A 12534-nucleotide genomic window follows, 5' to 3' on the forward strand; every position below is an offset into this window, starting at 1 on the left:
AAACCAAAGCGTCCTCTTGTTCCCATCATGCAGCTGAATGTTGGAGCTCCATGTTTGAAGTTTCCTTACAGGAAACACGAGCCAGATGTTTCTAGCAGCTGCCTCCAGCTGAGTCCTGTTTGTTTGTGTGACTCTGAGCCCCGGGCGTCTCGTCCACTGCCCCACCTGCTCGTTTACCTTTAACCCGTCTTTTAATCAAGAAAAAAAAAGGGTCATCCTGATGCCCTGCTGTGGACTGGAGGTTGGTATCTCCACAACCTCCCCCCGTCACCTTTACCCCCTGCCAACGCTCTCCGAGCCTCTGCAGCCTGCAGCTGAGGAAATACAGCCGCTACCAACAGATCGCTGTTGATCTTCCTTTGATGCTGCACTGCAAACACCAGCGTGGCTCTGAAGGAGGCTCGTTTCAGTGCATTCCTCTGAGCAACAACAAATGGCTTCACTCTGACTCTGAGTGGCCTCACAGACGACTGATGTCTCTGCTCGAAGGACTTCAAACCTGCAGCTCCTGGTTGAACTTCTGTCTGAGGCTTGATCAGAAACGTTTGGAAGCTCAAAATGGATGTGAGTAATTAGAACTGTTGATTATTATTGACAATTAGACTGTCCATAGATTCTTGATTACATTTTTTGTCAAAATACATCCAAAGTGCCCAAATGTCTTGTTTTGTCCAACTAACTTGGATTTGTACTGTAGGTCCTCTTAATTGCAAACTCATATTTTATGCTCTATTTTAGTCAAATATTTGCTTTATTATATTTTTTATATACACTGTATATTTTCACTCTCCCTCTTTTTCCTGTACTTTCTTTTATTCTTTTTTTTTGCTTTAAATTGTATGTTTAATGGTCCAAATTTGTACTATTTTGTGTTTTATTTTAATTTTTAAAAATGTATGTTTTTTTTCCCGCATTTCCAATTCTTTCTTATTGTGTAAAGGACATTGTGTAAAGGGATTGGCCTCCACATTGGCCTCCTTTCTACTAACACAAGTTCAAGTAAAAAATGGGAACACAATGCAAAAACCTTGTTATGAACCAACGTTGTCCCTCTCTACGTTCTTTTTCCTTCAGTCAGTGTCTGTGTCGGTTTTCAAACTCACTGTGGACGGAGCCGATCTTGTTGCTCATGGCGTAGCGGATCAGAAGGTTGTCGGAGTCGAACATCACGAAGATCTGGTCCACGCTGAGCTGCTGGGTGGACGGCGCCACCCTGTTGGCCTCGTCCTGAGGGCAGCTCTGGAAGGTGATGGTCTGACGCCACTGGTAGCTCCTGGTCTCTACGGTGCCGTCGGCGGAGGTGACGGTGTAGTCGCGGTTGGAGGAGGACGTGATCACTGAAAGCAGAAATAGAAACGATGAACAATGTCTCGGCTCGACAGATTCCTTCTACACCCGTTTACTCACAGTTTCACTCACAGTTTCGGTCGTACTGGTAGATCTCTTTGTACGGGTTGATCTGGACCGAGGATCCATGCTGGATGGAGGGAACTTGTCCCTCCAGCTCGGTGCTCACCACCAGGTGGTCATGCTCGTCGATTCCTTTGAACTGCTGCTTGATGCTCAGGCGCTCGTTTCCAGGCTGGAAGATCACCTCAGCCTGCCGGGAAAACACACCTCCTGCATGGACATGAGAGGAAACACGAGCAGTTCATCACTGACCTCTTAAGGAAGCATTGCTAATGGCTAAGAATCAGCTGTCTAGAACCTGACAGCATTGAGCCAGTACACACTTCCTCACCGATCAGACTGAAGCCGTTCTCATAGCCCGGCTGCTCCAGGGCGAAGGCCCAGCCGATGACGCCGCCCAGGGAGGACAACGGCTGCAGGGAGGGGCCGATACCTTTGGGGATGCTGCTGATGGCCACGTACGCCCGTCCGTCATTGGCCACCACGTACGAGTGCAAGTCGTTGTTAACCAGCTCTATGGGTGAAGGAGAGTTCCCCACGAACACTCGACCGTTCACCTTTCCATTCATCCTCTGTGGTTTACCTGGACAGCGACGGAGATTTGATGAGGAGAGAAGTTAGTTAGACGTCGTGTTGATGCTGCGATGTAGTGATAACAAGAAACACCGAAAATGCTTCCCACCTTCCGCAACACAGTCCTTCCCGTTACCGTAGAAACCAGGTTTACAGTGGCAGCAGTACCCGTCGCTGTAATCGCGGCAGTCGGCGAAAGCGGAGCATTTGTGCCTGTTGTGGGCGCACGTCTCCAAATTGTACGCAAACACTGGAAAAGAACCAAAGAACAAAGGAGTCCAACAGAAGCTCTGGACGGGATCAAAAGAGATTTAAAAGACTTCAACCCTTTGTTCAGCGGTCGAGTGTTGGTCACTTACCATTCACATTCAGCTCTTCGTCTTCATCCACCACAACGATCTGGGGGTGCTGGGGTTGGGAATGGGGCGGCACTGGTTGGACAGGCTGAAGGTTGGTGTATCGAGGTTGGACTGGATCGGGGTTGGGGTAACTTGGCTGGACTGGAGAGTATCTAGGTTCCTCGGGTTCAGGGATGGTGTATCTCGGTTGAAAAGGCTCAGTGATGGGGTATCTTGGCTCAGGCTGGACTGGGGATCTTGGTGGAACTGTTTCAGGACTGGTATATGTTGGTGTGACAATCTCAGATTCAGGGTATTCCGGCTCAAACTCGTCTGGTTCTTCATAATCCGGCTCTTTATCCTCTGGTTCGACATGCCCAGGTGTGGTGGTGTCATCCTCTGGGTAACCTGGTCTGTACTTGATGGGAGCCTCTGTCGGAAACACCTCCTTCCCCTCTGGTGCAGCTTCAGCTGTCGTCGTCATCGGGGTGTCAAAGATTGAGTAATCCACCTCCTGCTCCTCGTCAGGTTGCCTTGGCAACATGGACACAGGTGGTTCGGTGGGATTGATCTCTCCTTCAGATGGGTTAGGGGTCATTCCAGGTGTGATGGCGAGGAAGACGGGCGAGGCACCGATCTCATACACCCAAACTCCTTTTTGTCCACAGTTCGTCTTTCTGGTTGGAGACAAGAAAGAAGAAGAATCAGTTTCAGGGACAAAACACACATCGCCTCTACAGTTTGTTCTATACAGTGAAAAAACTGTGAAACAGCAGCGGTATACTTGACTTTAGGCTCTCTCCAAGGAATGTAAGACCTTTTGAAAGGGGTTCAAAGATAAATAGAGCAAAACGTGGGTCCACACAAGTTTCAACACCTTCGGTAACAACAGTAACTGTCAATATCAGACTGTGACAGAGCTGTGTGGAGACTTGAACGTTCATTTCTAACCAATTCGAGGCAATTTCACCCCATAAAGTGTAATTGTAATGTTGTGGAAATCTTGTGTATTAGTTATACACCATTCATCCAATGTCTAATTTGACATTAGCATTGAAATATCACTAGTTCAAACTACAACCAACAAAAGCCAGTATTCTGTAAACCATCGTAAATAAAGATTCCTACTCAGTAAGTTCCTGGATGGAGGCCTCGTCATCGGTGGTGGTTTTGAAGTACGTCCCCTGTTGGGTATTCCACCACCAGCCCTGCACCTCGCCTTCATTGAAGCCGGCCTCCAGCAGCTTCTGCTCACCGCCCACTGACGTGGAGAGGAACTGCAGACCGTCTATGGGGTACAAGAGGATGGCGCAGGTGGAGGACGGCATGAAGGCCACGACCAGCTGGAAGGTGTTTCTCTGAAACAACAAATCAGATGTTGTTGAGGAACAGGTCTTAGTTCTGGTCCTTGTGGTTCTGGGTCGCCACTGCTGAACCTTACTGAACCTTGATCAAAACGTGACTCTGAGAAGTAGTTTATTAAAGGATCATTTCCGTTTTTTACAACCTTATTTCTGGCATAAAATACGACCATTTTACTCACCCAGACAACTTTGGTGTCATTTGGAGTCGTTTTGACGAAATTAGCCCCAGTGGAGCAGCGCGTATATCCGTATAATGCGAGAACACGGGGCACGCAATGCAGCCTCTAAATAAGACATTATCCGCTGTAAAACTCGTTCATTTCGCCAATATTTTGTTATGATACATTAGTGCTATTCCCCTCCGAGCCCGTGGTGGCATGTTATCAACATCCTGCGCCTGTAGGTTGACTACTAACCTCTGATCTGGATGATGTCATCTCCGACCGCTGCCCGGCTCATTCTGATAATAATCATTCCGCTTCGGCATTCGGGTCCATTTTTAGCGCAACTAGCCGGAGCTTTAGTGAGTCCAGGTTGAGGAGAGGAAGCCTGTGGAAGCTGAACTTCATCCAGCTGCTCATTTTGTTCTGACAAGTCGGAAACACGCAGAAACGAACCGTAGCATTAGCGGTAGCAAGTTAGCTGCGCCGGGCAGCGGTCTCAGATGACATCATCCAGATAAGAGGTTAGTAGTCAACCTACAGGCGCAGGATGTTGATAACATGCCACCACGGGCTCGGAGGGGAATAGCACTAGTGTATCATAACAAAATATTGGCAAAATGAACGAGTTTTGCGGTGGATAATGTGTTATTTAGAGGCTGCATTTCGTGCCCCGTGTTCTCACATTATATGGATACGCGCCGCTCCACTGGGGCTAATTTCGTCAAAACGACTCCAAATGACACCAAAGTTGTCTGGGTGAGTAAAATGATCGTATTTTATGCTAGAAATAAGGTCCAGGTTGTAAAAAACGGAAATTATCCTTCAACGTGGAAACGTGTACTGGACAGGAACACCCCTCACCTTGACGTCCACTCCATCTCCTCGTCCGAACGTCCCCTGGGCGGCCATGTTCAGCCAGGTGACGATGAGGGCGCTGTGAGGCTCCACCTCCTCGTCTCTGGGGAAAGCTCGTCTGACGTGTTGACGGGCTCGTCTCAGGACGTCTGGGCTGCTGTCCTCCCTGAAGAAGACCTTCCCCCGGCCGTCGCTGTTGTCCAGGTCTCCCAGCAGGGCAGCCATCATTTTAAAATTAGCCGGCATCTTCCCCAGGTACTCGTTCTCCGCGGGGGGGTCGACCACGGCCACAAATCCATTGGTGTTAATCTGGAACAGGAAGTGGAGAAGGTTTGTTAATGAAGAAACATTCCTGTGGATCTGGTTCTTGTTTTGCCAAAAATAAATATACCACTTATTTCTTTTATGGATGGATCTAAAAGTTATAACTTAGTATCTTACAACTGACAATGAGGATTTTTTTTTACTCTTATTCAAACAGGAAACAAATAATAATTTCTGTGTTTACGTCTCAACTCTGAATTTGTTGTTCGGACAGAATCGCTCCCTCTCACAGTAACGTGAAAATATTTCAGTTATGAGGAAATTACAAGGCAGATTCTCACTTACCACTTGACTTCGTATTGTCTCACAATGAGAGAGCTTCAAAATAAAAGTCATATAATTACGAGGTCTAATGATGAGGTTGGATCTAATGCTTATGTACGGTGGCCCCGAGCGGCCAAAACATTGCAACTCCAGTAAACACATTCAACACAAACAGAAGAACAAGATGAAGAAGGCCGTGGATGTGACCTTGTATTAAAATGGTGGAGGTCTGAGCGCCGGCTGAAGGTCGGCTGCTGGTTCAGACAGGATCACACAGAGTTCAGCAGGAGCCTCCAATTAAAGCTGCAGTGAAGGTCCAGATCTCGGTCTGCAGCTCCACTCGCTTTGTCAGCCCACAGGAATTCTGCACAACGACTCCTCATTCACCCAGAAGAAAAGATCTTTAACCCCATTAACTCAAATCCGCCTCGAAGTGAACGCAGCAAATACCACAAGTTACAGTGAAGTGGAGAGAAGAGCAGCAGCCACAACAACAGCTGCTCTCAGATTCTGCTATGAAACTCTGATTCATTCAGACTGAAACATCTTGTACTGTACATTTTAATTACATGAATTTACATTATATTATTTCTGCTTTCGCTGAAGTTTAACCTCTGACCTTCTGCCTCTGTCCTTGTTAAATGAGTTGAATAAGAAGGGTTAGAGGTGCCGGTGATAGCCGCCTGCTAACACCCGTGTGATAAAGAACCAGGTTTCTGGTTCAGGGGTCAGCGGTCGGGTCAGTGTTGAGGCCGAGGCCGAATCAACGACCAGGAAACAGAGCTGATTTAACATGTGATATATTTACATCGTGATTATTAAATCCTTAAAGCAGAAGTAAGCAGAATGTTTGTGTTAAAGTCTTAAATAGTTGTATCTTCCGACGGCAATCACTTACATAGAGTGTTTGGTCTGAAACACGGGTCTGTCAGTCACTCTGCTCTGCTGTAAGCCGAGGAGAAAACTTTCCTTGTATCCTACAACCTTTATCCAATGAAGAGAGAGAACGGCATAAAGGGGCGGTCCTCTCCGTGTGTGCAGCCAAGGGATGCGCGTGAATGTTGTGACGTAGGGACGAGGACCAATAGATCCATGATGAGGGCGGGGGCTGCTAACTCCATCGGCTGACAAGAAGTTAGCCAAAACCACCGGATCGCTTACATCTGCTTTAAATCTTTAATCACGCAGGAGAATTCTTTTGCAGTGGAAATCATCCCTACCCCCATCTTTTAGACCCTGTATAAGTGATGTTATGTCCTTCCAAAAATTGGAAAAAAAATAGAGATAGAGAGTCATCCGATTTTTCTGTTCTGCTATGTTCTGATCCCGTCTGCTGTTTTACCGACTATTTGATGTATTGCTGTCTGTCTGTCTTTTATTTATTTAAATTTATTTTCATATATGCATTTATTTCCCCCTTTTTCCTCTGCTACTCATAGCAACTATAGGTTGTCCTTTGTTGAAGGGTCCGTGGGAGGTTTGACAGAAGGACCATGAGGGTCGCTGAGCTGGGAGAGAAAAATGGGGAAAAAAACTGAAAATGCCTTATGTCCCATGCCTTTGTATTGTTCACTACTCTGCTGCATTTTCTTGAATAAAATATGGTATAAATCATTATTCCTACTCTGATACTAATTAGTCTGTGATTTATAACCACAGCTCTAAATGTTTAACTCTGGTTCTGGATCCGTGGCTCCACGTGGTGCGTTCACTGTCCCCTGAGTTCAAACGACAGACGACGAAGCCTGCACTTAGTGAACCTCAGCCTGCTCTGTGTTTGTGTAAATGACACAGTTAGCGACATGCTAATGGCTTCAAAATGGCTGCTGGTTAATGAGACCCGTCGTACTGCTTCCACCTGAGGGGAGGGAGGGGGGCTAAGAGCACGTTGTTTCTGTCAAACTTCATAACAGGTCACTGGGTGAACTTCACACCAAACCAGAGTGTTGTTGATATCCCATCAGCCTCTGCTGCTCCTGTTATTATTTACTGAAGGATTACAGGACCGCGTTTCCCAGAATGCCACGCATATTTGTATGGTTAATGTTCGACTGAGCTCAGACGCTGAGTGGAGCTGCAGCTGCACTGAACCAGCTCAGGTTAAGTTAATCATCGTAAAAGCGGCAGAGGAGAACCCATTCTCCTTCCCAGCATGCACTGGGCCAATAACGTCTGTTCTGATTCTGAACACACCTGAAACACACACACACACACACCTGAGCCATCACCTGCACTGAGCATGTGTGAGCTGGTGGAAACAGGAAGTGGAAACACACAGTACGTTTACATGAAATGATTGCCTTAATCCGACTATAACTGGACAACTGAAGTTCTTGTAAACGCGTTAGTCCGACTGATACTGGACCTCTCCAAATCTGACTAAGACACCCAGATGACGCAATTGGAAACGATTTGGAAACAGATTTTCTTCTGCATGCATTCACCTTAATCTGACTGAAACTGGACAATGGATGTGAGCTGCTTCACAACAGTTGAGATGACACAAACTGTGGCACAGAAGTTGGCCCGAACCCGGCAAAGAACATTTAAAAAAGCGGTGTCAGCGCCGATTGAGTGCATTTCACACAGTGCAACCAGCCAGTTATTCAGTATTTTATAAAACAAAACAACAAAACAAAAGGAATTGGCCCGTGGACCGACCCGGCACGAGTCATTTGTATAGGCTACAGCCTATTTTCAGCCCGGACCAGTGTGTCCGGATCGGGGACTGTAGTTGAGAACTCTAAGTTAGGCCTTTTTATTTCCGTTTTGCATTTCCAACCAGCTGAAACAACGCATATCACCACCTAGCGTTGAGGAAGAGGGAACCATCAGTTATTCGATTTTCCCTGTTGCATGTAAACTGAGACAAGGACAGAAGCCTGAGGAGACGCTCAGATCGAGCTGTGAGCATAGCGTATGAAAATGTACTGACAGAGTTTAACTGGACAGGTCAAAACCAAATGGACACCGAACGAGGCGTTCAGGTGGCGGACAGGATGTCGGTATTTTATAGATCGTCGAAATTAAACGTTTGGGTTTAGTCCATAGACTGTAAAAAGAATGGACGTAGCATCCGTGACGTCACCCATTGGTTTTGGGGAGTCGTTTTTGTGACTCAAATATGGCGGCCTGAACAGCGCCATGTTGGATTGGCCGGCCGAGAACCCGCCCACTGGCCTCGAAGCAGCTGTCCACGGAGCTGCTCGGACCTGTCACTCAACGTTTCGCCCTAATTGGCCAGAGTTTTAACCTAATAACAGTAAAACGGTAGAGTTAAAAAAAAATTCACCCCCCTCAGAGTGTGTGCGGGGGTAGAAACTATCGATTGAGACCAAAAAACGTTCTGACACCAGGCTTTGATCATGTTTATTGAGGATGTAAAAACTGCGATTTTAACATGGGGGTCTATGGAGAATGCTGCTCTCTGACACCAGCCCCCAGAGGAAGAAGAGGGGATTGCAGTTTGTTGAACGTGCAAGTGAGCTTCACTTCTCAGACCCACAACTGCCCCCTTGGTTTAGTCCCATAATGATCGACAACAGTGAACGTGAGTGTGTGTCCATTGAATAAACAGAGTAATCCACCTCTGAAGAAGCAGGAACAAGCGTTTACAAGCAGCAGAGGTCGGAGGTCAGAGGTCAGAGCCTGACACCAGACAATAGGAACTCCTCTGTGACTCTGACATGATGCTGTGAGTCGGAGGTGAGGAAACCAGAGACCAAGAGGAAAAGCTTTATGGTTGAGTGACTCTATAAAGACTGAAGCCCCCCCCCCACCACCTCCACCTCCACCCGAGGTCGACCAGCAGCAGGTATCCGACTTCAGAGCCGGAGACAGATCTCAAGATAAACACATTCCCAGAGCTCCGACGGCCGGGCGATCGGGTCGGTCTGTCGGGGGGGAAGAGCTTATCTTTGTCCACACCGAACATAAACATTTCTCCTTTGTGTTTATCATCGTTTCATACAGAAGAGTTTCATGGAGCCCAAAGGAGTCCTGATGTTCAGATGTTCAGTCACGGACAGTTAAAATGATTCACAACAGTTTGATGTTTGTTTTAGCTCATTTACAACAAACCAGACTGTGAACGTGAACAGAAACTTTGTTAATAAGATGTAAAAACAGTAAAGAGCTGCACTGTGAGGCCCTGAGCCAATCAGAAGAGAGGAGGAGGCTCTGAGCTTCTCTTCTGATTTGCTGTTTTCTGAGTGATTCAATAAAAAAATTGAGCAATTTTCAGAATAAAAATTCAGAGAAACCAAATCCTGCAAAGTTGTTGTTGGATGGTGGGTCCAGGTGGTGAGGGGGCGGGGCTTAGTTGTGACATCACAAAGTGACAGGAGGTCCTGACGGCTGGTTTTAAGGCTCAGTTTCTGAATACAGGCTGTGTGCATTTCTCTGTGGACTGAGGCTTTGATACTTTCACAGTATTAATATAGAACCTAGAGCTGCTTTATAATCATACTACACATGGACATCTACCTTTATACTGTATGGAGCTTTAACACAAACATCTACCTTTATACTGTATGGAGCTTTAACACAAACATCTACCTTTATACTGTATGGAGCTTTAATACAAACATCTACCTTTATACTGTATGGAGCTTTAACACAAACATCTGAATGGACCTTGCAGATGTTATTTGTATTTACAGTGTTGAACCTGCAGTAAAAGGTAAAGTTGTGTAACCTTGGCCTGTTACAACGTGTAACAACACAGTAACAGTGTAACAGTGAACTCCCTACAGTACGTGGTTGTCGGGGGAGACGCGCCAGGACGCCGTTGACTGACATCATCACACATGTCCGACCCCTGAGATCATCCCGACGAGTGTGAGAACAGCGGAGAGAGGGAGGGAGGGAGGGAAGGAGGGAACCGTGTGAGCGCTGCCATCTGGTTCGACAGGACAGATGTCTCGTGTCTATACGTTCAAGATGTGCCAGCTCCACGGGGACGCTCCACTTCCTGTCAGAGACGGAGCGCCGGAGCGGTGTACGACCGGAAAAAACCTCGGAGGAGCCAGAGCTGGAACCGAGCCAGGAGGAGCCAGAGTCCTCCACTGCAAAAACTTTAAATCTTTCCAAGAATATTTGTCTTATTTCTTGTCAAAATGTCTAATTTCTAGTCAAAACTAATCTCTTTTCACTTAAAACAAGACTCATCACCTAAAAGTTAACTTGTTTTTAGATCATTTTCATTTGTTTCAAACAAATTTTCAATTGAAATAAGTAGAAAAATCTGCCAGTGAAAGCAAGTTTTTTGTGCTTGTAATAAGAAAGAAAAACTTGCTCCACTATCAGATTTTTCTACCTATTTCAAGTGAAAATCTGCTTGAAATAAGTAAAAAGTGTCTAAAATCAAGCTACATTTTATGTGATGAGTCTTATTTTAAGTAGAATGAGATTTGTTTTGACTAGAAATGACATTTTGACTAGAAATAAGACAAATATTCTTGGTAAGATTTTGAGTTTTTGCAGGTTTCACCCCCCCTCACCTCACCTCATCCTCCCCACTGTGCCTGAATGTAAAGAAAACGTGAGGGGTGTCAATGCAGGACTGGTAATTACTGGGGAGGCACAGACCAACAGGATGTCATTCATTCTGGAGGGGGGTGGGGGCCGGGTTGGGGGGTAGTGTAGTTAGAGACACTTAAAAGAGGGGGAGGGTCCTTTATAGAGCCCAGATCCACAGCAACCAATTAGAGCTTCACACTGTGAGAAAACGCAGCAGAGGCTGACAGACACCGACAGCTGTTTGACTCTGAAAAAATCCCCATCGTCATCATATAACATGGAGAAGGAGAAGAAGAAGATTTTCGACAGAAGACAGAGAAACAAAAGTGAAGTGAAAAGGCGAATAAAAGTGAGAAGATGTGGCTCTGAAGTTTAATTAAAGGTTCTCGGGACAAACATCATAATTTAAGGTCGACAGGAGAAGAACCCACAGATCCAGATGTGAAGGAATTCAACAATCTTTTTTTTTTTTAACAGTCGATGCAAACGACAAACAACAACCTGACGACGGCCCTCAACAGCAACAAGGCACTTTGGGTCGCCAAGAGACACTCGCACAAGAGACTTTTTCTCAAAATTTTACCACTTTTTTCTAGAAAACTTTAAACGGACAACGAGGAGTTTGTATTTGGTTCTAAAAGAGTCTCATATTAATGTGGATGAATCTACGTTACCACTTGTTAATGGGTCCATTTAGATAAATATATGGTTTTGTTTTTATTTAGTGGTTGACTCGCCCAGCATTTCCTAGTTCGACGCTGCCTGGCGGGTCATGGGAATAACGCCACCGGATCGTTTTATGGTCGGAACTACGGCGGTATCTGATCGTCTTTAAACCTCCGACATTCATTTTTGGAGAAAGTGTACCACTTTTTTCCAGGAATATTTCCAAAATTCACCCCATTGGCCCTAAGTTGAACGTATACATTGACTAAAAATGTAACGTTATTCAGTCTCTGAACAAATATTTGTGTATTTGTGTTTGCTTCAAAATTTTGTCCAATGGGGGTCCGTGGTAGCCTGGCTAACACCAGACCTCATCTCAGTGTAGATTGAGATTCGGTCTGGGAACCACCCGTTCATTTTTTCGTATCTGAGGCGGTGGTTTACGAAAGCCCAGAGCTGTTTATTGGGCGCTACGGATGTCTATCACATGCGTCTGTACGTACAGTAGCTTATAGCCAATCGTATCAATCATACCCAATGACGTATGTAGAGCGACAGAAATCCGATGATGCAAAAAACGCTAAACGTTGCTAATTTTTCAAAATAATTGCAGTCTAAACTACTTGAAACTCCATCAAATAGTCTACCATCAAATAGGACCACAATGGAAATAAGCCTTTGGGCTTTATTGTGTTTTTAATCCTTTTGAACACTTGCTATATTGTTCAATAAAGTTTTCAATCAATCAATCAATCAAACACTTTCTAACGCGGCATCGAAAGGTAAAGCGTCTGCCGCCATGTTGGATTGACAAGCCATCAACAAAGTCGCTTTGGTGTGTCGTCATCGTCTTCCTGCCCCCTCCCCCGTTCTGTGATTGGCTGCCTCGTTGAGGGGAAAATTGGGTCCATGGTTTCCAGGCTGACTTGCAGAGCGAATAAAACGGTTCCCGATTAAAAATTTTCTTCTCCTGTATTTTATTTTGAAAAACTGGCCTCTCTCAGAGTTTCATCAGTCAACAAACTGGAATCTGAAGAACAACAGAGACACATCGCT

At 45.7% G+C, this 12534-nt stretch overlaps 1 protein-coding gene across 1 annotated transcript in view; it reads right to left on the minus strand.

The window, feature by feature from the left end:
• Positions 1–12534, minus strand: part of LOC310989805 (nidogen-1-like) — a gene marked incomplete at both ends in the record, with an annotated part of 38018 nt that overhangs the window by 21363 nt on the left and 4121 nt on the right. The window contains 7 exons of the mRNA XM_083976954.1: positions 1104–1337; positions 1420–1620; positions 1742–1993; positions 2093–2233; positions 2343–2998; positions 3450–3679; positions 4711–5013. Coding sequence (XP_083833080.1) covers positions 1104–1337; positions 1420–1620; positions 1742–1993; positions 2093–2233; positions 2343–2998; positions 3450–3679; positions 4711–5013 — 2017 coding nt within the window. The remainder of the gene's footprint in view (positions 1–1103; positions 1338–1419; positions 1621–1741; positions 1994–2092; positions 2234–2342; positions 2999–3449; positions 3680–4710; positions 5014–12534) is intronic.

This window comes from Trachurus trachurus, assembly GCF_905171665.1.
Source record: "Trachurus trachurus genome assembly, chromosome: 1".
Classification (NCBI taxonomy): domain Eukaryota; kingdom Metazoa; phylum Chordata; class Actinopteri; order Carangiformes; family Carangidae; genus Trachurus; species Trachurus trachurus.